We start from the raw sequence: 26,266 nt of genomic DNA, 5'->3' as shown, positions 1-26,266 counted from the left end.
CTCCAAACTCAGCAGATGTGACACCCTCACAAACCGAATCTCAGACAACTTTACCTCTCTTACTTACAAAGAGAAATTACAGCTACTATTCCACATCAGTCACTCATTTCATTGGCTACGTTCAGTTCTGAATGATCAAGTTCCTAGCTGCTTGAGTTCAAGAGCCAGTTATCTACCTAAATGTGTAAGTGTCCGAGGTACTCTGCAAACCAACCCGTTGTCAGAAGGGACACTGAGCAAAACTGGGCACCTTTTCAAGGGACCAAACCATCAGTCGGAAAATAGTTACCATCAGCTACAATGGTTTGGTTGACTTTAACGAAAATAAGAAACACTGCCTCATTCTCACGCACCTACTGCAGTCCCTTGTATGGAAAGCAGGAGCTTTGGAGGGGTCAAAGCTCACATCGCAAGTGGGCGTGGGGTGGACATGAAGCTCCACCGGGTGTTAGGTGGAAGGGGGCTTGTGTTCTTTGAATCTTCCTGTGGTTTGCAGTTATTTCTATAAATACAATGAATTTTTAAAAGTTTACCTTGTGCCACTTTAATATATGACTTTTCTTTTATAGAAAAAAAAAATTTCTTAAAAAGTTTCTCAATTCACCAAGGTAGATGTACTTATGAAGACCACGAAGCCATAGACCGATACCAATATCCACTACAGGGGAACAGCTTCAAGAAAACTGAAAATATCAGTGCTAAAAAACAAACCTCTAAGGCAATTAACAAAAGTTGTCGTACATTCTTACACTCTTGGGAAAGGCTGGGGGAGAATACAGGCCCTCCCAAATGTCTTGGGTTCTTTTCAGCTCCAGGTCGCCGGGTCCCAGTGTTGGCCCCATATGATCAGGAGAAAAAGCTGAAGTGCAGAGTACAGAGCTGAGGGAAATCATCAGGGGGAAGGGGAAGGGGCCAGAAAGGAGCACTCTCCAAGATGGCAGGACACCTTGCATTACTCCCCATATTGTTTTAGGCTGAACCTGAATGATGTTTAAGGGAGGAAAACTTAGAAGCCAGTTCAGGGGCCAGTTTTCTAGTGGTCCCAGTGAAGGGACTGACCTGATGCCTGGATTGGGATAGCCCAGAAGTCAGGTGGAGGACTCAGCTGGGTTCGGGCAGGTGTTCGCATCAGCCTGGCTCACGTCAGCTTATAATAAAATAGAAATGGTGTGGGCAGTTACTAAGAGACCTGCTGCCCAGTGTCCCACGTCTGTTTTTGCATCCCTGTGGCACTGAGCACAAACTCTGATCTTCCTGTCCTCCTCCCTGACACTGGCCCACCCCCACGCTCATCTTTCCTCTCTTGGCCACACTGTCACAGGTATCCAGCAGGACAGGTAGAGGTATGACGGGATGTATTTTTTTCATTTGGCCTATGCTATGTTCCTGACGAAATGAATAGCCCAATCACAGACTCAAAATTCTTTAGTGGGTGGGAAAAGGCAAACACTGCTAGCAAACGTTCTTTCATTGCAGCTACCTTTAGATGCTCTTTGTGCTAAATGAGCGAAAGAAAATGTTAATTGACGTCCTCTACAAAAATCGAACTGCTAAACACCTCCAATTCCTATAGGGGGCTTTACTGGCTCTCTGACACTCACCTTCACAGCCTGCAGAATTAACACACTCAATAAAACCCCGTCAGCATCTCAAACTTTAGTAAGCACCTAAAAGATGAATTTTGGTGGTTTGGGGGCCAATTAGCTCTCTTCTGAGGATATAAATTGACTGTAATTACAATCGACATCATCTCAAGATAAAAAAAAAAAAGTAAGAATTATCTTAGCGGCCCCTCTAAAGTCAGATGAGGTTTGATACGACTTTCAGGCTCCGTGGTCACAAACATTAATTTGAGTATGTGTGTTCAAGAAGGCGTGACATTTTTGTTTTTCCAGCTGCCGTTGGCGCCTCAGAAAAAGATCCTAAATCCTCAAGGTAACATAACAGAGTAATTAGGGGACTGGGCATGTGGAAACAACAGAGAAACTTAACAGGGAACAAGAGGACATTTATGTCGCAGGTCGCAGGGGGGTGGGAGACACTGGGAGGGAGAATTGCTTACTGGGGCCTGGGCACCAGCGAACTTCCTGAGAACCAGGGAAGTCTCATCCCTGTTGCTCCTGCTGCTTCAGGGGGACACAGAGTGGAGCCCAACATTAAACTCAAATGTAATCGAGTCATGTCACCACTGTGGTATTCTTGGGGAGAAAACAAAGTCACCACAACCCAATCATGAGAAAACGCCAAAGTACCCCAAACTGAGGGACATCTACAAAATCCCTGACTCTCCTCAAGAGTGTTAAGGTCATGAAAAAAGAGGAGAGACTGAGGAACTGTCACAGGTTAGAGACCCAGGAGACAGGACGACTAAATGCGATGTGGGGAAACTAGATCAGAAACAGGATTGTGGGACAGAAAGGACATTAGTGGGAAAACTGGTGAAATCGAATGCAGTCTGTAGTTTGGTTAACAGTACTGATACTCACTTACTAGTTCTGATCACTATACTATGGTCATACAAGATGTCAACGAAGGGGGAAGCTAAGTAAGGAGTTTATGCGAACTCTATCATTTTTCATCTCTTAATAAGCCCAAAGCTACTTCAAAAGTTAAAATACAAAGATCAATGTAATCACAGTTGTTGGTTTATTACCTTGCCTTAGTGTAATCTATCAGGAAAGGAGACATTCAGAATGATCTGAGTGTCAGTACCTGAAAGAGAGAAAATGGAATAGGCAATGACCAGCAGCCCAGCAGAATGCCCCTTAGGGCCTCGGGATGCTGGGGCCATTGCACCATCTTTTTTCTACAGTTACTTTTGGAGGTGATTTTTCTCAATTTAGTGTTCTAGCTTCAAATTATAGACATGAAAAATATGTACAAATTAAGTTTTTTCTCCTGAAAATGAATTTCCAAGAGGAGACTTTGGGACTTATGCTCATTGAAGACTTCTTACATAGACGAATTCAGATTGGGTTGGGGCACATGTAAGCTGACTCCTGCGGAGTCCAAACTCTGATATACCGCAAACGTCAGGAAAAGCAGGCAGGTGAGGGGCTCTGATGGCCAGCCGTAGGGCTTTGGGCAAGAGAAGCTAGGAAAGAGCAGAGGCGAGGCTCTGTAAATGCCCTCCCTCTCTCTGTCAGGCGCAAGGCCCCGGAGCTAACCTGGGCCACGCGGTGAACAGTGCTGAAGGCGGCATGGTGCAAAGCAGACCTTCTCAATATTGACCTGGGGATCCTGAGCTCTAGCGGCTTGGCCAACTGCTTCCGATCTGGGGCAAGTCACTTATAGCCTCTGGGCCCATCACCTCCTTGTGAAATAGGAATCGGGACTCGCCATGCTTCCCCTGTAGCATTTTCCAGCTCCTTTGGAGGACAGGGTAGTAATAACACTATGGTAGAGGAGCTAAGACTTCTGGAAGGCTCATTATGTGCCAGGCTCCACATTAAAAGCTCTCTTCACGCTCACAGCAAACCTATGAGGCGAGTAGTATCATAATTCCATTCTGCAAGGGAGGAAATGGAGGAAATAGAGGTTTCAAAAGGCTGAATGACCATGGAGAACTGAGATCCCAGCCCGGACAGCTTGTCTCAGGAGCACACGCCCTTAAGCACGGAGCCACCTGGCTGCCCAGGGACAGAGGCTGCTCCAAGTCTGGACGAAGGATGGGCACCCAGTGATTGTGGCCGATGCCTTGATGGCCGCCTTTCGAGAGCCCCTGAGCACTGGGTTTGGTGGGATACTGTGTACTTGACATAAATGATTTCCTTTCATTCTCACACTACTCTGAGAGGTGGACACACAGATTTTTGGTGGCTTACTCAAGGTTACAAAGCTACCAGGTGATGAAACAGAGACTCCAACCAGTTTCTGTTTTTGACTTCAAGGCCATATTCTTCCACTCTACTGACCGAAGGGGACAAGTGTGATTTCAGATGCTCTTAGAAGAAAGCGATGACTCTAAACAGGATACCACTGTGATATGAGTGTCCTGCTGTAACGCCTCCTAAGGGACTCTTGTTATCAGTAGGGCCCTGGCCTTCCCATACTGAGTCTAGAGAAGGCATCCTATTCTCCTCCCTCATACGTAGGTTTCTCTGTTTCCAAAATGGCTTGCCCCTGCCCTCTGCCCCCTACACAACCTTTGTCACAAATAAATGCTTCTCACCAAATGGGGTTCAGCGTCAGTACTGCCCTGCTAAATTTCAGATACAGAATGATACACTCACACACTTCTCCATTAACCTCGTAATTTTATCAGAACAGGATATATGTTTATGTGACACACGCTGTTCTTATGGAACCACACCCCATGCTGGTCCCAGGCTCTTCTCTAACTTCTCACAGCCATCTGCTCCATGGCTCAATCCTGAAATTTTCCAGGAATCCACAACCAATTTACTGACTTGTACCACAGACAGCTTGTCCCACTTTTGAAAATTAGGATGCTACCTGACAAACATTTAATGTTATCTTTCGCGCTCATGTGACAGAGGCAGCATTAGACAAGTTATAGCATAAGAAAACTGTTTCCACGACCTGAGAGAGTATGTTAAGAAAGAAGGAAAAAAATACAACTAAGGTATAACATCTAACTTGTCGTCTTGATATTATTCTGGTACATACCTAGATGTGACTAGTCATAGCTTTTATCCTTTCCCTGGGTAACACTATCTAGATTATCTAAATATATGTGTAAATATATATACATAAGTGTATACATATACACATCTACATGCATATAGTGTGTCTATCTATGTATATCATATACATCCTACAATAGTCACATCGACAGTCATCACGGAGGACAGGCTTTGGGAAGGGCAGGGAAAGGTGGCAGAGAAGCAGAGCGGGAGTATGAGTATCTAGGGCATTTCCTTTATGACATCTTCCTCAATACTGGACCTTTAAACAGCCACAAGGAATTATCCAGTGCCTACTGGATCCTAGGCAATTGTCCTTTCACATACATTGTTTTTCTTGAATCTTTAATTTACTCAACAGCAGCTACTTGACTATCAAGAAAAAAATCTTCGTTCCAAATCCCTTGCAAGACTTCACAAAGCACTCAGACTCATCTGGGATGGCCCCAGATGAAACTGTTACTTCTACATTCATTTAGTAGTTATGTTTTTTTTTCAATAAAGAAAAATGGGTCAGGTTTGCCACAGAGGAGATGAATTGTAAAGTATGGGCCAAATTATTTGGCAGTATCCAAACACCTGGCCCCCACAAATGACTAATGTATTTCTAATAAGAATTGGAATCAAAGATAAAGATGCTTAACTCATTAAATAAAATTTCCTCAAGTTTTCTTAAAGGATCACAAATGTTTAATATTAGCATGAAGAAATTAGCCATAATAACAACTTTTTTTTTTCCTAAACAGAAATGCTAGCTACAAATAAGGCCTAGAAAATTTAGCCTTTTTAAAACAGTGAGCTCTGTGTTGTTAAAACGTGTCAGCTGGAGCTGCATAACAGGAGAATGGGCCCTTACAAATCTGTCATAGGGGGTTAGGCAGAGGCTGAAGTGTCCTAGGAGCCTGCAGTGGTGGATAACACCCGCCACCTCCAACTCCAGGATCAGAGTTCTGCTGCTCAGGGTTGACGATGGAGGGGAAGAGGGGAAAAGGGGAAAAGGTATCACTCAATTTCTTAGTAAAATGTATACACTGTAACGCGTACAGCAAATTGGGATCAGGTCCCAAGAGGAGTCAAACCCCAGAGAGAAGTATTCATTGGGTTAACAATTACAGCTCACCATTGAACAACAACATGCGTTTGGACTGCGCAGGTCCACTAACACAGGGATTTTTTTCAATAAATACACACTCGGCCCTGTGTAAACCTGGGTTACAAATCCATGGATTCACCTAACTGTGGACAGAAAACAGTATTTTTGATGCGCAGGTGGGAAACCGCAGATAAGGAGGGCCGATCTTATGCACGGGTCTAAGCCCTTGTATATAAGGGACTTGAGGATCTGGTATCCGCGGGGGTCCTAGCACCAATCCCTGGCAGATACCCAGGGACGACTGACTGTAGTTAAGTTTTGGAGAAGTCAAAAAGCGGATTTTCAACTGAGTTGGGGAACACTGGTGGGGGCAGGATTTGAACCCACAATTCCATGCTCAGCACCATGGAGCAGCACTGCCCCCATTTCTTAGATGCACTGGGCCCTGGAAGGGCTAGTTCTAGACAGGCTCCCAGGGGATCCGGTCAGGGTTCTTTCTAGTGCTACACACCAAAGAGGCTGCCCCAATGACTGCGAGACTGCTTGGCTGGCAGAAATGGAAAGAAAAGGGAAGCAGCTGGCTAGATGTTTCTTCCTATCTGACCAGAGCGCTGGGAGCCCTCAGTTCTCCACCAGTTTCCGGCTGAGCACCAGAGAAGCGGGTCCAGAGGAGAGCGTAGTGGGCACCCACAGGCCCCTCCACGTGGTGAGTTCGGACTTCAGGTAAGCCCGCTCACGCTGCAAAGGCTCCTCACACACTTCTCTCAGTGCCTTCCGGCTGGGCCTTTCCTCCAGAAGACAGGCGCCTGCCCACCAGCACTTCACCATGGATTAAACCCCGCTCTGACATGTTTTGACCCCAGCACCCCATACAGTCATTTGCATTAAGAAGCACTGTGTGAATCCCCATTTCCAGCAGCCAGACAGCCCCCAGAACAGCCTGGGGGGCTTTGTGAGGGTTGCTCAACAGTCCATGGGTGGAAGCAATGATAGGTGCAGACAACTGGAGGCGACAAAGGACAGCTTCTGTCTTTAGAGTCATCCCCATATAACACAGAGGGAGGCAAACTGGAAACCCAACTTGCACCTGCCCCAACAAAAGGCCAGGAAAAGGCAAATCGCAGGGGGTGGCAGCTCCGGGCCCTGCTGAAGGGGGCTGTGAACCGGCCGGTCTCTGCCCTCCTCAACACACCCTGCATAGTCTCCCAGTTCAGGGCAACAAGTCAGGCCCGAACGCGACCCGAAATTTGAGCTCTCAAATCCCAACAGCTCCAGGAAACATCAATTACAGCGACAAAACCGTTCCATACAAGGGGTGGAAGGGCAAGGGACACAAGGGTGTAGTCTTCCCTGCTCTTCTTCCCTCCAGAAAACTAAACGCCTACCTCAATTCAAGGACGAGGTCTCTGATCCTCCCCTGCCCGAAACACACGCCCACTCCGCACCCACTCTCTCCTCCACGCCACAACGACCACACCGCGGATCCCGGGCTCGGGCACACCTGCCCCAGTCCACACACATGTGCACACTCGTGCACCGACCCCCGACCCCCCCACACACTGGCACACCTGTCTTCGATTTGACAGGCACTCTGCCCCCCATTCCTGCCCGCACACACTAACCTGCCTGCTCACGACCCCCCAGGCACCCACTCGCTCGCCCTGCCCCCTCCACGGGGCCCCGCCCTCCAGCCCCCTTCTCCGCGCGCTCCTGCCGGCGCCCCGTGCCCCGGCAGCCCGCCGCCCTCCGCACTCACCCGCGCGGCGCAGCGCCGGCCTCTACCGTCGCGCCGGCCCTGCGGCCTGGGGCCCCCCGCCGCCCGCCGCCCGCTCCCGGCCGCGGCTCTTGGGCTGGTCCGGCTCCGCCGCCGCCGCCGTCGCTTCCCGTCACGTGGGGCGGCCGCCGGGCGCCGGGAGGGCGGGAGCGCGTTGGTCCCCGCGCCCCACGACCGTCGGGACGTCCCTAGGCTGCTAGAAACCACACTCCTGGCCCAGCGCCCAGTGGAGCATCCCTCTTAGCCTCAGTTTCCCTTAGACTAAGGGATCACAGTAGCGCCTGCCTCGTGGGGCGGTCGGATAAAGGAGTTAATTCCTGTAAAGGACTTAGAACGCTGACTGGCACAGGGTGGGTGCTCATGAAGTGTTAGCAATGATTGTTATTAGTGTATTTCCTCTTCCCCCACCGGCACGTAGAGCTTCATGAAAACACTGGCCTTGCATGATTTGCTCACCACTCCTATTTCTAACATCAAAACAGGCTGGATGTAGTGTAGGACCCAGGAAATAGCTGCTGAATGAATGAATCAACCAACCAACCAACCACCAATCAATCAGTCCTGGGAAATGCTTGACCAGGCTGCCATCTGACTGACAAAGTCTTGCTGGGGTGTTTCTTATGGCACTGAAATGTATTGTTGAGCAGCTAATCACTGACCAGCGGGGCCTAAAAGCCACATTTGCAGGGTACAGAGAACTGTACAAGATTAGTCACAGGTGACATCTACTGACTGCCTGACACTGGGCTAAGAGCCTTACAGCAATGATCCCATTTAAGCCTCTGTCCTTATGAAGTAGGCACTATTAATTTCTCCATTTTACAGATGAGTGACAGGCAAAAAGAAGTGAATGACTTATCCCAAATTCCCTGGTAGTAAGAACAGAGCAAAGAACCCAGAATTCAACAACACAGTGAATTTTTTATATAGATAAAATTAAGTTCTATTGATTGAAGTTTATGGAACATTTGTATTCTGCTTTAATCAATCTAGGAGTAAAAATGTATATTAACAAAAAAAGGGAAGAAAGATAATTTGGAAATAATAATTTCCTTTATGAAAGGATTTACCATAGGATTTTTAAGATGGCAAGCTCCACATGTGCACATTATCCTATCTAGAAACATTTGTTTTTCCTGGAACTTTCTGAGAGGTCTATTTCACATGTGAGAGGAACCTGTGTGTAATTATTCCATAAGCGTGGGAATATTTGCCCCACGGCTAATTCTAAATTCCTTATGTTGTTTTGATTGATTATATTTAAGAAGAAATATCAAAGTCATATGTTTTTCAAAGTTGTTCACTTTTTTTTTTTTTTAAGATTTTATTGGGGAAGGGGAACAGGACTTTATTGGGGAACAGTGTGTACTTCCAGGACTTTTTTCCAAGTCAAGTTGTGGTCCTTTCAATGTTAGTTGTGGAGGGTGCCGCTCAGCTTCAAGTTGTTGTCCTTTGAGTCTTAGTTGTGGAGGGTGCAGCTCAGCTCCAGGTCCAGTTGCCATTTTCTAGTTGCAGGGGGTGCAGCCCATCATCTCTATCGGGAATCCAACAAGCAACCTTGTGGTTGAGAGGATGCGCGCCAACCGAGCCACACCTGGGAGCTCAGTGGCAGCTCAGCTCAAGGTGCTGTGTTCAATCTTAGTTGCAGGGGGTGCTGCCCACCATCCCTTGTGGGACTCGAGGAATTGAAGCGGCAACCTTGTGGTTGAGAGCCCACTGGCCCATGTGGGAATCGAACTGGCAGCCTTTGGAGTTAGGAGCACGGAGCTCCAACGGCCTGAGCCACCGGGCCAGCCTCAAAGTTGTTAACTTTTAAACATTTATTAAATATTCCTTGGGTCCATATTAAGCATGTCAAAAGTATCTTATAGAATATAAAAAAGATGTATTCTAATAGATTAATGAAGATTGAATAGATACAACCGAATGCTTTATAGTGGCCATCTACTCCCCAAACTTAACATCCTCACACTTACACATACTCACACTTAAAGTTCCTCACTGGTTGTAGGCTCTTAAGGACGAATGTGTCTATCTTGTTCTCGCAATGTCTATCTGCACGTAGGAAGCACTCAACCAATTTTTCAAATTCCTGATACTTAATATTAATAAACTGTTATCTTTAAAAAAGGCTTTTAATGCTAAGATTCTGTTACTTTATAAGTTCTCTTGTTAAAAGTGACATCTAATTTGGGTATCATTTTAGAAGATGAGATTAAACAAAGGTTACATTTATTATTTTTAGCAAACATAGCTTAATATGGGCCATGTTTTAAGAGCTCTTATATGTATTCTCATTTAATGATATATACACATATATTCATAGACTTGTAATCTAGATTCAGTAAAATATACTTTTTAAACTGTTAATCAAATAAAATATTTCTTGAAGAGCTCCTAGGTACCAGGTCCTATGGTAGAAGCTGCTGGGGATACTAAAACAAGGACACAGGCCCTGCCCTCAAGCAGCTTACTTCAGTTCAGTGGTGCGACTACCAACGTCACCTTGGAACTTGTTAGAAATGCAAATCCCCCTGCCCACACTCCACATTTCCTAAGTCAGAAACTTGGGGGTGGGGCCCAGCACACTGTTTGTTTACAAGCTCTCCAGGTGACTTTAAGTTAAAGCTCACTCAGTTTTGAGAACCACTGATTTAGTGGGGTATGTGGAAGAACTACCCCCCAACCAGATCCTAGGTGACAGGAGAGACCTCAGTTAGGAAGTGCTTGAGGATCTGGAAAGGTTTATTCATATTCATTCAGCACACACTTACTGTTCTTATACTGTGTACCAGGCACTGTGCTGGGTGCTGAGAACGCAAAGATGTAAGAGACAGTTTAAAGGAACTCATGAAACAAGTGTCCTATGAGATGGGTTTTACAAGAAAGCCAGTAGGGAGTTTGTCTGTGAATGCATCTTTATGATGATCTGATTGTAAAAAGAATGAGAAAGGACAATAATAAAAAATATAATCAATTATTATTATGGTAGTTATTTGAAACTCAAAGCAGAACTGTGGCTCCAAATAGCTAAAAACACAGGTCTAAAATGTGAAATATTTTTTAAATTATTACATTCACTTTGAAGCTCTTTGAATTATGCTCAGATATATTTTTGACATTTGTAACAAGTACCTTAAATATTACACTAAGAAAGAGGAATCAACAACACTCAAAGTTCTCAGTATACATTTTATGATTCGTTCAAAAACATTTATTAAGTACCTACTAAGTGCAAGCACTGTGCATGCCAGTGACCAGGTGGGAGATTCAAGGGAAATATATGGCCCTGTCCTGGGGGAACTCCTAACCTAATGAGGTGATGATGCCAGGCAAGGCTGTCTGCTGGTTTCCCTCAGCTTCGTTCTTGTCAACTATAGGTACCAAATAAACACGTTAACGAATAAAACCCCACGATCTTTGAGTGAAGGGAAAACTCTCAGACTGAACTTAAAAATTTATGGTTACTGTATAACACTCACAGATAATAAACTTCCATCTACAACTGAAGTGTGTAACAAATAGAAGTTTTGTTTTCTGTGAGCATTATTTCTATTTTAAGACCCCACTTGGCTGCAGTAACAATAATCTTATCAACGGAGGCCCGCCCCCTTCCTCAGGGCTGTGTCTAGGTTCCGCAACCTCTGAAGTGCCACAATGAGAAGCGGGAGACATCAGATCTTTGCACCACTGGTCCCCAGAAGGATTCTAAGATGTTCTTTGTCCACTCTGGTGTGGGTTTTCAGTCTTTTGGTCTCAGTGCTGACGGGCCTGGCCCTTCCAATCATAGTAACTAGCCTGGCTTGAGGGTCGAGGACGTCTGTGGCTGCCTATGATGTGGCAGGAATCTCTGTGAGGTGGCCCTTCTACCTAGACATATTTGAAACAGCACTTCAGAACTTGTTAGAAATGCAAATTCTACCGCCCACCCCAAATTCCTACCTCAGAAATGCTGATTAGAATACAGTTAACAGACTGCAACTACCCTGAGGCTGCACTCGCCAAAGCTCCGCTCAGAGTGGAATTAAGGGGACAGGCGTTCCCAAAGTATCTCCCTCTCTCGGCGCCGAAGGGGGATTAGAATCTTAATCTACTTCCTCCTCTCTGAATCTTGATGTTTTTGCTTTTTTCCTGCCTCGTAGGGATACTCCCTCTATACAGAGGTTTTAGCTTCAGGGGCACCTAGAATTATCTTAATGGATTTAGTTTTAAACTGGGAACTACAGGGAGAAAAAAAAAGCACAGATCTTAGCTGCCACAGAACATTTTTGCTGATGAAGAGCTTGAGGTTTCAGGTTAGGTGACTGGTCCAGGAAACTACAAGTAGAAAGAACACAGCGAGGAGCTGTAACCACAGTTTCAGACTGTTACACTCAAAGTGTTTTTTCCCACCTCCACCACCATCCTGCCACTTCTGTCCTTTGATGACAGTCAAAGGCCACAGCAAATCTCCAGCTAGAGGCAACAGAGGAGGCACTTTTCATACTTCGGCTGCAACCTCCCAACACTGGGAGGTGGTGGTGTCATTTCCATTGTACAGGTGAGGAAGCTGAGGGGAGACGTGAAGTATTTCTAAAATCAGCTACCGGCTGAGCACCTACTCTGTGCTAAATGCAGTTGGCAGAAGAATCCTTTGGTAATTCTTCACGGAAGGTGTCAGCAGAGCATTTTTCTGGTAAGACTGAGGCTGAGAGTCCTGAGTAACTCACACAAGGTCTTGATATAGCAGAACAAAATCTGAACCGAGGTCTAGCTTTCCCCGACTTCTTGCAAGGCAGTTGCTTTTGCCACTAAAACCATGTGCCTTTTGGTGAAGGACATGGGGACAACGTAATACCAGTCACACTGATTTCACTCTTGTCGTGAAAATCATCTTGGATATGAAACACTATGATGCTAATACCATGAAGTTAATACACTTAACTCTAAATAAGGGCATCCAAATGCCACCTCAGCTCAGTTCTACAACTCTGTTCCACTTTGGACAAGTCATTTAATTTTCTTCCGATTAACTTCCTCAGCACTAAAATGGAAGAACTGAACTGAGTAACTTTTAAGTTTCTGCCCGGGTCTGAAATTTCTAGATAAAGTATCATATACATAAATGATAAAGAAAAATTGCAAAACACTTTTCAACTTTATCGCTTTTTTTAATTTAGCATCTCACTTATTTTCCAATTCTCTTTGTAAGTGCAGAGAAAATGTTCTTGAATGTCAACCTTGCTACTTCCGATGATCTTGAGCAAATTACCCTAATGCCTCAGTTTCCTCACCTGAAAAACAAGCGTTTTAGTAATACACGCCTCATAGGGCCATTCTGAGGAATGAGGTAATCCATATAAAATGCATTACCTGGCACACAGTGAATGTGTAACAAACGTCTGGCCGTTGTCAGCGGCGTTCTGTCTGTTTTCATACGTGAAGTGAATACGTAGTATTATTTCAGGCAACAAATACTTGAGTGCCTACCACGTGCGAGGCACTGAGAACTCAAGCCTCTGGCCTTACATCATATTAAAGGAAGATTAAGAAACAAACGATAAATAGGTTAAAAAAAGGAGACCCAGACGGGATCAGACACGGCGAGTGCCATATTCAGGGTAATGTGGATCAGTCTTCCCCGCCTCTTGGCCGCGAGGCTGCCCCGAGACCCGCTTTGGCCTCTGCCGTCACGTCACAGGAGGCGCGCCCGATCGTGGCCGGCTCCGGGAACGTCGCTGTTTCCCTCTCTTCCTGCCAGACTTGAAATGCCACTCGTTCCCTCCGCACACACCCCTTGCACTTCTTTCGCCCTGGGAAGCATTCCTTGACGAAAGCCAGCTCGACCTCCCCCAGCCGGTCGCGCAAGGTAAAGAAGAGGCGCGGCGCCCCCTGAGTGACGACACTCGAGTTCCCGCCCACATACATCACTTCCTGGACTCTTCCGTCGCTGAGCCTTGTGGGTAGCCGGCCGGGGTCTCCTGGCGACGACGATGGCGGGGGACGTGGGCGGTCTCAGCTATACGGATTCCGAGCTGCTGCTGCACCCGGAGCTGCTGTCCCAGGACTTCCTTCTCCTCACGCTTGAGCAGGTCAGGCGTGCCGGGATGGGTGGGCCCGCGTGGGAGAGGCGCTCGCGCCGGAGCCCGCCCCGCATATCCTCAGTGGTGGCGGACACACCCGCCGCCGGCCCTCCTCGCGCTGGCTGTACGCCACTCCTCCCTCACAGACCCACCGACCAGGTCTCCCCACGCCCCCATCCGGAAACGAGATGTCGTTAACATATCAGAAAGTTCTGGGCATTCGGACTTAACCTAGTGGGTTCTTGCTGGCTCGGGAAGAGGAGTCCTAAGCGGCGTCCGCGGCCTGTGTGTAAGCAAGGGCCTGAGCGAAAGGGACTGGGGAAGAATCGTACAAGAATGGAAACGAAGGGCAGTAATCAGGGACTGTCAGGGCGGGAAAGCTTCGGAGAAATCGCCCATTCTCCACACTCTCACCTCGTTTGAAGAAGAGGAGACAGTCCCGGAGAGGTGAAGTGACTTATTTGTGGTCACACCATCGGGAGATGCAGTAAATTATACAGCCAAGGGAGAATTCGGGGCTCCTGGCTCTCGGTGTAGCGTTTGCTCCTTTTCAGCCTCTGGTGGTGGATGAAAAATAAGACAAAAAAGTGATAAGTTTTGTTTAAAGTGGTAGAGTATTACTGAACGTTTCCTTCGGGGTTTTATGTAGCATGTTTGTTATTTTTCTTGTGTTTTCCCTTCAGTACTGTACTCTGATCTCTCTCTTAATTTCTTCAAGCGCTTCTGCTAAGTAGATTATTTTAATGATGTCAGTTACTTTTCACCTCTGGTTTGCCAGACTTGAGGTACATCAGAATCACCCCAGGGCTTATTAAAGCATAGATTGCTGGGCTCCATCCCCAGAGTTTCTGATTCAGTAAGTCTGGGATGTGGCCTCAAAATTTGCATTTTTAACAAGTTCTTGCTGCTGCTCCAGGGACCAGTTTGAGCACCTCTGCCTGAGAGCAGTGCTTCCCAAACGAATGTGTCCATGACTTCTCTGGGAATGTTGTCCGGGCAAACCCCCAGGGTTTTCACATGCCTCTGAGTGAATACAGGGTGAACATTGATAATCAAGGGTTGTCTAGTATAAGAAAGAAAAAAAGTAAAATTTCAAGTTTTGCAAGAAAAAAGGAATCGGTGTAAGTTGATCATAGGACATAGACTGGACTTGTTTTGTGAGTTCAATATTTACATGCCTTTCTGAATTGCAGTTGAAGAACCCATGATCTCATTTCCATCCTCATAAACCTAAATCCAAACTCTGTATCTGTAACTACTGTGCCTTGTGCTACCCGTTTGCCATGATGTTGAGAACAGACTGGAAAGTGAGGGAGAATGAGGCGATGAGGGATGGTTGGACAATGACTGGAAGCTACTTGAAAGGACTGGTGAAAACATGACAGGCGGGTTGTTCTAGTGATGTACTGTTAGTCATTACGGTCATCGCTAAGGGGACTGCAGCTTCCATTCGTAGGACCGTTTGAAATCTTGGTAGTTAGTTAACTTCAATTGAAGAGCAGTATTAACGAAACATGGGAAATAGCATGCAGGGTGGGACCTCCAGCCCACTGATCTGATCATGGTAGTAACACTTTTTTTTTTTTGAGAAAATGTACTAATTGTTATCATTGTTAGCTTTCTTTTTCTTGTCTGTTTTCTCCAGGCAGTCCCCCATTTTCAATTCCCTTCATAGATTAAGATGATGCTACTGGAAGTACTCAGTGCCTGGTATGTTGACTAAGCAGTTGTGGACAGCAGTCCTCGTCACACTGAGGACATACAACCATAATCTTTAAGATGAGGCTGAACCTGGTATTTACAGGCATAACCTATTTACGATGATACTGCTTCTTGCAGTATCATATAGGACCCTTAAGCATGTGTCTAATTGTGAAAATAGTTTTATAATTTGTTATTTAAGCAGCAGTGTTTTGCCTTGTTAGGTAAGTAGTTGGTTAGTTATTAAACTGAAGGATGTTGTTTTGAAATTACTCTTATTTCCTTTTCCACAGAAGAACATAGCTGTTGAAAATGACGTAAGAATAAACAAAGACAATCTTACTGATCTTTATGTTCAGCATGCAATACCATTGCCTCAGAGAGATTTGCCAAAGAATAGATGGGGGAAAATGATGGAAAAGAAAAGAGAGCAACATGAGCTAAAAAATGAGACTAAAAGGTACTTTTCAGTGGTTTTGGTTTTCATCTTGTATGACTAAACAAATTTGTTTCTCTTTTTTCCCCAGGTAATCTTAGGTTAAAAAAATTCAATTATCCAACAAGTATTTATTGAGCATCAGGCACTGTATGTGCCTGTATAACATGAATAAAACTGACAAAATTCCGTGCTCATATTTTAATTGCAAGAAACATTAAAAAAAAAAGTTAAGTAAAATATGTGGTATGTTACACGGTGACAAATGCTAAGGAGAAAAGTAAACCAGGGAGAGGAATTACAGTTTTAGGTAAAGTGACCGGGAACAACCTCACTGAGAAATGCCATTTCAGTAGAGAGACCTCTAGAAAGTAGAGAGCCAGCTAGCATTCCCGGCAGAATACAAGAACTTGGGTCAGGAGTGTGCCCGTCATATACCAAGAACACTGAAGAGGCCATCAGGGCAGGAGTAGAGAAAATCAGAATAGTGGGGAAGAGGTTTATTGAGGGTGAACATTGATTGTCTTTCAGATTCTGTCAAGCTCTATAAGGCATTGTGAGAGCTTTGGCTTTACTCTTGAGCTGAGAAGCCCGTGGAGGATTTTTAGCAGAGTGATGACACCAGCTGATGTCCATATTAACAGGCTCATGCTGGCTGCTGTACTGAGAATTGGTTTAAGGGAAACCACTTAGACTGTGCTGTAATCCAGGAAACAGACAGTGGTGAGTGTAGCTGAGGTAGTAGTAGTGGGCTTGGTAAGAAGTGCTTGGGAATCTAGATGTATTTTGGAGGTAGAGCCGACAAGATAGACTGAATTGTGAAAAAGAAGTGGAGTCAAATAAATCTCTAAGATCTTTGAATAGTAATAGAAATGAAGACACTGTCATAGCTTCAGGGGCACTATTTAAAATTTTTTTAATTTAGGAAATTGTTTATAAAACTACAAGCAAATGAATGTCCTTTTTTAAAGAAAGTTACATTTCATCGATCAATGTAGTTGGTTGGTTAATGAGGACAGTGTCCTAAGATCCCTAAGTGGATAAGTTATTTCTTTTCCTGTGTCCTTTATTGCAAGTGGGTGCTATTGATGAATTACTGAGTTTCCTTTTAGGGCCTCCTGTTTATAAGGTACTGTCGTAGTGCACTGTCTCAGTGCACTAGAGACAGTGGGAGAATGCTAACTCTAAGTTGACTGGTGGTTTTAATTTCTGGTTACGAAGAAAAGCTCATGGTAGGGAGATTATTCCACAAGTATTAGAATAGTTGAAGAGTACCATGTGTATGCCCACAGTCTTTGGGAAGTCATTACATGTACAGCCTCACTTTTGATCAGAAACACATTCAGTTCCCATCGAGCATCATTTTGGCTTGATGGTTACGTGTTGGTACAAGCTATGTATTAGTGTTAACTTTCATAGCTGTGTGGTTGATGCTGTATATATCTTTTGTTGATTCTTACTAAGAATGTTTTCTTGATCTGCACATTCAAGCACATTGTCCTAAGCACAGTGTCCTAAGTGTTTCAATACTTTCAATACTGTTGTACATCATATGATAATCCCTTTTAGTCCTTCAATATTTTTTTGGAAAGGAACTTTGGTTCCATTTTTTAAAAATCACAGTATGACTCGTGTATCAGCATTAAAGCCAGAAGGATCTAAGAGACCATGGGGTGTTGCTTATTATTTTGTCTTCGAGGGAGCTGAGCTCCAGAGAAGTGTTGTGACATGCCCCGGGTCACACAAAACTAGGACCAGATCTTTAGTGCAGTGCTTCTCAAACTCTGTGTGGCTCTCAAATCTTAGATTGAACTCTCACAAGCTGGTGCACCCTGCTCTAAGTCCTAAGTCCTGTTTCCCTCCTGCAATGGCAGTAGGTGTACGATGAGCTTATTTTTCATCTTCTATCAAATGGTGTTCAGTGTTGACTCAAGAATTGGTGAGTTTGGCCAATCGTGGGACCTGGTTAGAAGGCAGGTTCTGAATCAGTACAGATTGAGCCCCAGACTCTGCATTTCTTACAAGCTCCAAGATGATGCTGATGCTGTTGCCGGTCCCTGGACCACACTTGAGTAGCAAGGTGGCAGTGTTCTTCCTGCTCCTGTTCTTTTCACTTGTTTGATTAAAAGATTTTTATCATAAATATATTGTTTGACTTCAGGTATAATGAATAATGAACAAATGAATGCTTTTATTACTTATCTCCATGATGAGGGGAAATGAGGTTTTTAGAAGCTAAATATGAAGACTTGTTAAATTTTAAAATGAAAATTATGCACGTTACAGTTAGTTGAGAAAATGCTTTGACTTCAGAGACTTTTGATGAGTGGAATAGAATGTTCTGACTCATTGTAGGCTGCCACTATTGTTAGTCTTGTTAGTTTTTAGTTACTATGAAATTCTGCTTTAAGTTCTAGGGTTAGTTGGTCGATTGACATTTTAAAAATAACTGTCTTGTATGTACAATAAAGCTAACTTGAAGTTTCATGTCAATAAGTACTTAAACTTTAAAGCACTAGAAAATTACTATTTCATTTAGAGTGAACATAGGAAATTTCATTTCCAGCAGTCCTACTTACAGTAACTTAGTCTTATCAATAAAACTTTTTTGGTTATTTTAACTTTGCATTCTACTGAACTGCTTGGCCACTCCCGGTGGTATTTTTTATGAACACGTCTCTTTGATTTCAGGAGCAGCACTGTAGACGGGTTAAGGAAAAGACCCCTTATTGTGTTTGATGGAAGTTCAACAAGTACAAGCATAAAAGTGAAAAAGACAGAGAATGGGGATAATGATCGACTCAAGCCTCCCCCTCAGGCAAGCTTTACCAGTAATGCCTTTCGAAAATTATCAAATTCCTCTTCAAGTGTTTCACCCCTAATTTTGTCTTCCAATTTGCCTACGAACAATAAAATGGAACACAATAATAATGACACTAAACAGAACCATGACTTAACGCATAGGAAAAATCCTTCGGGCCCTGTGAAGTCGCCGCCGTTGTCCCCTGTTGGAACCACTCCTGTGAAGTTAAAGCGAGTTGCTCCTAAAGAAGAAGCCGAGGCTGTGGTGAGTGGGGGGATTTTCGTGCCAGTGGGAGAGGAGAACGAAAGCCCTGAGCACTTGGCTGCGCTGCAGGCTGTTCTTAAACCTGTGTGCGATCTGTCTTATTTTTACATCTCACTTCTCACGTGTTAAGACCTTGGAATTTAAAAATCTGTGATGATAAACTAATGTTTTTTAACGTGCACTCGATTTTTTTTCTGTTTAAAATGTGTAAACAGGGTCTTGTAGGCACTTTCCCTAGATTTTTCTTATTTAGATCCTTTAACTATCTTGAAACTAAAAGAGAGAAACATTCTTTGTTAGCAAGGTTCAGAACATTAAGTGATTTGCCCAGGGTCACGCATTTATTAAGTAGCATTTCAGAGCTCCACCTTAGTCTATTATGCATTGACCTTAAAACCACACTAGAAGTTTAGGATTTGCTGTTTGCCTCCCCTGCCCCTCAACTGACCCTATCTTTGGAGGAATAGGGGACGTTTAGGAGGATCTGGTATGTCGAGCTCTCCTGTACTTAAGCATTTGGGTGCTTGAATTTCATAAGCTGGCAAATGTGGTACAATTACACAGTTTATTTAGAGTTTAATTTATGAGACGGTTATGTCTATCTCTGTATCTAGTCCTTCCCTAAGCTCAGAAAAGTGATTTCACCTTTTAAACATATAGCCTTTATTCATTGTCTTAGTCCGTTCAGACTGTTACAACAAAAATACCATTGACTGGGTGGCTTAAGCAACAAACATTTATTTCTTATAGTCCCGGAGGCTGGGAAGTCCAAGATCTAGGCGCTGGCAGATTCAGTGTCTGGTGAGGACCACTTCCTGTTTCAGCGTCGGCTGCTTGTCCCTGTGTCCTCACATGGCCGAAAGGGAGAGGGAGCTCTCTGGGGCCTCTTTTATAAAGACCCTAATCTCTTTCATAAGGACTCCACCCTCATGATCTGATCACTTCAAAGGCCTTAGCTCCAGTACCACACTGGGGGTTCGGTTTCAACATTTGACTTTTGAGGGGACATATGTTCTGTGTATAGCACATTCCTGTAGTATATACTTGGCTTTATTATCTTTGAATTGTGTGTCAAAGAGATCAAAACGCAGAGTAGTTCAAACATTCCAAAATAGTAGACCCTGGAAAAACAAAGCTACTGTGTATCTGACCAGCCCTAAATTTTATATCAGTTGGTTGAATCGATTTAGCAACGCTGTGAAGTGGACACAGTAGTTATTCCCATTTCACAGATGAGGAAACAGAAGCTTAGATAATTGAAAGAAAGTTGTCCTGGTTCCAGAGTTACTAAGTGGCCAGACTGCAGTTTGAATTCAGGTCCATTTGGCCCCAGAGTGTGCACTTCTTAGAACACAGCTGCCTCCACTCTTCGGTTTCCTGTGTGGGAAGGAGGAAGGTGTCGGGTAGGAGTGGCAAGACGAATCCATAGCTCACATATTACAATAAGGAGTGAGCTTCCAGTATTGTTTTTCAGTCTCTTATTATAGAAAGCATTTTTCTATTCAGAAAACTTTTACTGTTTCAGAGGTATGTTTTTTTCTTTTTAATCTTGGCTCATATTAAGATCTAGGGCAGTGAGACTGAGGGAGGACATGGGCTAGGCAGGGAGGAAGTGGCTGTGAGCAGGCAGCAGTTCTCAGCTCTGAGTGTGCCTTGGGTATCCCGAGGAGCTTCCAAAAGCCCAGACCAGGTTGGAGCCTCGTCTCCACCACCTCCTGTGGCTTCTGATCCACTTGGTTCTGGGGGGCTGGGACCCAGGCCTGTGCATGTTTGTAAGTGCCCCAGGTGATTCTAGTATGCAAACAAGCGCAGCGGAAAATGGGAGTCCTGGGGAGGCTTGCTTTTTTCCCTAAGCTCCTAAAATGTTTTCCCACCAGATGGCAGCAGTGATCTACCATTCATATATTGGTAGTAAACTGGGTGGTTTAAAATGTTCACTTTAGTTATTCTCTGACATTTTTGCAAGTATAAACTGATTTCTGTTCATTTCTTTTCAGAATAACCTTAAGCCCCCAGAAGCAAAGAGGAAGATACAGCATGTTACATGGCCGTGAAGGAAAGTTTCCAAAAATGTAAATATAATTGTAACTAGTTTTTCAAACAAGGTCACATATATTGACAGTATTTACAGAGATCTTGATTATTGTGGAATTTTCTTAAGAGATTTAAAATTAGGTTCATAATAAAATCTTTCCTTTCTGTTCCTCCCTTTAAAAAAAAAATTCTTGCCTTTTATTCGCTGATTAGGAAAGAATCTCTTTTTAAATGAATGGCTTAGTATAAGTCATTTATATTGACCCTAGTCAAATCAGTAGCTGCAAGTCTGGTAAAAAGCATCCGTTGAATTTTAGGAATTACTCTCATTAGTCTGTTTCAGTCTTTGAGGAAATTTGAGATTTTTTTTTTTAAACTCAACTGTTTTAGAAGTTCATAATTTTCCTTTTCCCAAGCAAAAGAATGTAACAGTTCATCACAGGATTTTAGTAAATACTGCCAGACTCATCCTTGAGGTTCCCCAAGAAAAGCGTATTTGCCGTGCTGCCAATAAATTACTCAGAGTATACAGATGAGATTGCTGGTCTTTAAGTGCTTACATTGCTTCCTCCCCTAAAAATCCAAAGGGAAATGCTTGCTATCGCTCCTTCCCTGCAGTCATAACAGAATTATGAGTGACTGGTCAGTTTCGCCCCTGGTCCACTCTTTAGAGTGTTGTCATGGCAGCAGTCCTGCCTCCTCTTTTCATGAGCAGTCTGTGATCTCACTCTTTGAACTCAGGTATCTCTCCCTCCTACGAGCATAACAAAGCTGACTTTAAAACCTTCAGGCAAAGTAATCATGTCAGAGGTGGTGCCTGTTGGCAGAAAGTTTAGAGTGTAGGAAGAGGGGGTTAGAATTCGAGAAATTCAGGGAGTCCAGGAAGTGTAATAGGGGGAAATTCAGCGTGATTAGGAGTAGGAAGAAGAGGAGATACTGAAGTCAGTTGGTAGAGTGACAGCGTAGAAGGGTACCAGCTGGACCGCTTCCCACAGGGCTGTCACCCACAGAAGTTATCTCCTAAGGTTTTGTGTGTGTGTTAGAGTGGGGTTGTCGTTTCCACTGTATGGAAGTCAGTGGGAAAATAGGGTGCACCTGATATTCGTGACTTCTCGTGTCCACTTTTCTGCTCTATGTTTCTAACCAGTGAAAGGATATTTTATGCTTTATCCCGTGTGTGACTGGGAGCTGCCTTGTCAGTACTTTTTAGAGCAGCCTCGCTCCTCTTTTGATTTGGTAAAACAAGCATTTTAGTTCAGCTCTTGAACAGCCTTACAAAATACTAATTCAACCTTGCAGGTAAGTACTGTACTAAAACTTTTAACCCTATAGATTTTAGCCATTCTGCCTTTATCCAGACTGTAAATCTGTACACGTAAGACAACATTGAATCATACTTAGTGTTGCATAAATTGTTAATGTTACAGGAAATTGTTAAATATATAATTATCTGCAGGACTGATGTATGTAATATTGTTGAAGGACAAATGTAACCCTATACGTAACTATATGTTAAAGGAGATTTTTAAAGTGCAGATTTTAGGGTAGAATGACAAATTATATTGTAGATTCAGTTGTCCCTTCTGCTTTCATCTGCATTTCTCTCTTAGTTAAGAGAGAATTAGCCATTTGACAATTTTAAGTCAGTAGAAACTTACTTTTAGGTACTCAAAATTAATTTTTAATTTATATATTTAACTTACAAAGTAGGTTGGTAATAACAGCTGAACTGGGTAACATTGTTGCTTCAAATTGAAGTTTATATTATGAACATTCAGAATCAGTGCTCATATAGCAGCATATTCTTGAGCTCTTTTGTGTTAGAAATGTGGAGAAGTGCTAAAGCCCGTTCTGCGTGTCGCACATACCAGCATGTCGGAGCGCTGTGCCTTCTCTGGGTCTGTACATACAGCTTGTCTCGAATGTGTCTCTCCACATAGTGAAGCCTGCTGAATAAGGGGATCTGAAGCTGAAGTGCTGGGCGTCCTAGGGTTTGGAGTGTTGCTTTGCTGAGCTTTGAAGTTGAAAAGGACTTGGTTTGAATGGCTGGCAACTTCGGAATACTCTACTCACTAACGTGGTCACTGTTGTCGCTCTTGATTCCGTATTCCAATAAAGCCAGTTTTCTTATTATTGGGGTAGGCGAGTGCATGGCATTCGAGTCAGTGAGTGGCTTCGGAGGTATAGTTACAGGCTCTTTACCACTTCCTGTCACTGGCAGGTGGTCTTGTTCTTTCTTTCCTCTCCTTCTCTGTTCCCTGTTTTCCTTTTTCTTAGCCTCCTTTTCCATAGTTTTACTTTCTTTGCTTCCATCTCCTTCCTCCTTTCTGTAGGTCCTAAGCTTCAGGATTAGGTTTGCAAGTCCTGTTGCTTGGCTCTGCTCATTCACTGGGGGCTGAAGATAGGCCGACCCCAGTCTTCTTCCACCTGAGGGATCAGAGACTGCTGCGTGGGTTCTGGAGGGTCTCAAGGCCCTGCAGCCTCAGGGCACTGAATTGCTTCCCAGGGCTGTAAAGGCCGCAGTTTACCAAACCAGCTTTGTTAACTTGACTGCATCCAGGTACTCTGGGAAGTTGGTTCAACTACTACTATGCCATAACATTTTTGCTAGCATTAAAGTTCTTCAGAATTGTAATTATTACTTGGAATAATATTTGGTTGACTTAAGTTTTGAGAGACGGTTCTGAAACTGATCTAGAGACTCATTCAATAGCAATGACCTTTTTTAAAACTTACATTAAGTAAAACTGCCAGTAGACTAAATCATATGTATGTAAGAGCTTCCTCTATTTACTACTGTGGAACTTCAGTGATTTTTACAGGCTACAAAATGGTCAGAATGTTTTTAAGTGTGCTCTTTTATTAAAAGCTTGTGCAGGTTTTGTAATTCAGTACAGAAAGTTTAACCTTGTAATGTACATTTTTTTTGTACGTAAAAAGCCTTTTAAGTAGCCTTATCCTTATTTAAATAAACTGAATAAAATAATTGAGTAGGTTTGTCATTCGTAAAAAAAATAAAATGGAAAAATACTCTAATGACTTGATTTCTTTTTATTTGCGTAAATGATAATTGAAATGTGTCATTTTTTTATACTAAAACCCTCTGTACCTGGATTGATTGGGGTCAGGCATGACTCCCACAGTCCAGCCACATCGTGGGGCCCAGCTGTGAAGGGGAGAGTGGCTAGAGTGGCCTGGTGTGGGACATCCTGGTGCTACAGAGGCTGACACATTGACTGCCACTGCGCTCGCGCTCGGAGGGATGCAAACAAGTCCCCCGAACCTCATCCCTGGGAAGCTTTCTTACCCCACTAAGACAAACGAGATTCAGTTGAGGGTTTACTTGTGTTTGGGGTGATCTTAAAAATTTAGTTTCTAAACTGGTATCTTAATGTCTTAATGTTGCATAGTGAAGCTCTGAATTAACTAACCTGGAAAAGCCTCAGGTCACCTACCTTGAACCTAAAAAGTAGAGCCTTCATTTTTCATCTGGAGAAGACACCAAAAAAAAAAAAAAATCCATACTTCCATTTAGAGGTTTTTTTTGTGTTGTGTGTTTTTTTTACCAAAGTGCTTTTTACTAACTGAAGTGCTCTACTCTGTCAGTTGTTATTCACTTAGTGTCTTCCCAGTTGTGGCAGAAAGAAAATAAAGATGTGAATTAATTAGGTTGCTGCTCCTCCAGAGAACAGGCAAGTGGACCATGCAAAACGGACGGAAAGAAAATCAAGCTTAAACACAGAATAGGAACAGAAGGGTAGGGAGTGGAGCTGCTTTAAATACAGGGGTTAGGAAAGGCTCTTTGAAAAGATTATATTTTAAGGGGAGACAGCTACGGAAAGCTCTCAGGAGGCTAATAAAGATTTGCACTGTTACTGACAGCCTCTTAAAAGAAGAAAGGATGGAAAGGTAGGTTTTAATTCTGAACGTAGTCACGGCTTTAGAGGTTTTGAGGATGGAGTTAGGAGTGTTAGGATCTCTGTTTTAGATAAGTGTAATCTTGGGATTGAAACACGGACAGAACAATCAGATCTGGGCTAATTTAATTGTATTAAAATTAATACAAGACCTGATTATTTTATTCTATATTTATCAGGTTATATCATATATATCATATCATGTAAGACCCGGTCTTATTTTACTATAAATAGCAAATAGTGTTTGGTTCTTGTAGTAAAATAAGACCGGGTCTTATATTAATTTTTGCTCCAAAAGACACATTAGAGCTGATTGTCCAGCTAGGTCTTCTTTTCGGGGAAACACGGTAATTAGCAGCCAAGATCATTGAAAGTTTTGTTTGCACACCTACAATTGAGAGGAAAATGTTGTTCTTCCATTTCCAGAACAAACACGTGCCTGTAGGGGAAGCATCACCGAGTAGCTGCCTCATTTCTTTCCTTTCTGGTTCCTGTCTCTTCTCTCCAGGTCTTGGACCCTCTGGTTGGATGTGCCTTGCCTTCGTCACAGTACAATTTCCATCGCCCGCCTGTGAGGTTGCCACAAGTGGTGCTGCCTTCTCTTCCCGTAGCCCTGCCTTCACTTAGATGCACAGATTCTGTGGACTTGTTCTTGTTTGTGTCCATGTTTTTCCTAGGAGCTGAGTCAGGGCCCATGGCTTGGATCACTCTTCCTGAAATGGCCACCTCGGAATTAGGGACGGTTGAGGAGCACACCTTGTTCCTGTGTGTTCTTAGTTGGACTTGTAAGATCTGGAGCCAATGCTGATTTATATTAGTAATTGGAGTTTTTAAAGTTTGCTTTTTTGAAGCTATGATTTTTACTTTGCAGGAAAGTTGTAAGGAGCTGGGGCACTCTGTGACGTCCCCACCACCTGTGCAGCCAGGCGGGGGTGTGCACCTGTAAGATCAGCTCCTTCTCTGATTTGTCTGATGGAGAGAAGGCCATGCAGGGAGATTACAACACGTTTGACATTTTTTCATAAACCATTCATGAACACAACAATTTTATTTTCAGCTTAATATTCTTTGCTGAAACTCTTTGGCTATTGATTTGTTAATAAAATAAAATTAAGAGACCGTCCTCGTCTGACTGTAAGCAAAGCCATAACAGCAGATGTGGAAGTGATGCATGGGCTCAGCATTATAGCTTCCGCTCATCAAGCTTGACCCCCCACAGTCACTGCTGAGTGCCACATCTGCCAGGAGTGCAGACAAAAACGGTCTCTGATGTGGCACTGACCCCATGGCAGGTGATTATATGGGACATCCTCTCCCATGGAAGGGGCAGTGTTTGGTTCTTACTGGCTTAGACACCTACTCTGGATGAGAGAACTGCGTTCCCTCTACGCGGTGTTTCTGATAACTACCATCTGGAGACTCAGCAGAGTCCCTTATCCACCATCAAGGTCATCCACTCATCAAAGGACTCAACACGCAGAAATGACGTGTGGCAGTGGGCCCATGCTCACCAACTCACTGGTCTTCATCTGTTCC

General features: G+C 43.8%; 2 protein-coding genes across 7 annotated transcripts in view; one reads left to right on the top strand and one right to left on the bottom strand.

Moving 5' to 3' along the window:
• TGFBRAP1 (transforming growth factor beta receptor associated protein 1) overlaps positions 1–7,608 on the bottom strand; it is a 59,292-nt gene extending 51,684 nt beyond the window's left edge. The window contains exon 1 of the mRNA XM_033125127.1: positions 7,496–7,608. The gene's annotated coding sequence lies outside the window, so the exon portion shown is untranslated. The remainder of the gene's footprint in view (positions 1–7,495) is intronic.
• A 5,731-nt stretch (positions 7,609–13,339) lies between these two features.
• C13H2orf49 (chromosome 13 C2orf49 homolog) lies at positions 13,340–25,849 on the top strand. 6 transcript variants are annotated; one of them, XM_033125118.1, is made up of 5 exons: positions 13,340–13,584; positions 15,570–15,736; positions 18,404–18,779; positions 20,777–20,851; positions 25,602–25,849. In XM_033125118.1, the coding sequence occupies exons 1-4, from the start codon at positions 13,486–13,488 to the stop codon at positions 20,831–20,833; spliced, it is 699 nt and encodes a 232-aa protein (XP_032981009.1). In that variant the 5' UTR covers positions 13,340–13,485; the 3' UTR covers positions 20,834–20,851; positions 25,602–25,849. The 6 variants fall into 6 exon arrangements, with proteins under 6 accessions (XP_032981009.1, XP_032981006.1, XP_032981010.1 ...); XM_033125115.1 differs by lacking the exon at positions 25,602–25,849 and adding an exon at positions 25,239–25,595; XM_033125119.1 differs by lacking the exon at positions 25,602–25,849 and having other exon boundaries at positions 18,404–18,530; positions 18,657–18,779; positions 20,777–23,828.
• The last annotated feature ends 417 nt before the right edge of the window (positions 25,850–26,266 follow it).

This window comes from Rhinolophus ferrumequinum, chromosome 13, assembly GCF_004115265.2.
Source record: "Rhinolophus ferrumequinum isolate MPI-CBG mRhiFer1 chromosome 13, mRhiFer1_v1.p, whole genome shotgun sequence".
NCBI classification, from domain to species: Eukaryota; Metazoa; Chordata; class Mammalia; order Chiroptera; family Rhinolophidae; genus Rhinolophus; species Rhinolophus ferrumequinum.
This window is presented reverse-complemented; position numbering and strand designations above follow the sequence as displayed.

Coding starts and splice junctions, on each gene's coding strand:
- C13H2orf49 (XM_033125118.1), top strand. CDS start 13,486: ATGGCGGGGGACGTGGGCGGTCTCAGCTATACGGATTCCGAGCTGCTG. Junction 13,585..15,569: donor TTCTCCTCACGCTTGAGCAG/GTCAGGCGTGCC, acceptor CCTTTTCCACAG/AAGAACATAGCTGTTGAAAA. Junction 15,737..18,403: donor CTAAAAAATGAGACTAAAAG/GTACTTTTCAGT, acceptor CTTTGATTTCAG/GAGCAGCACTGTAGACGGGT.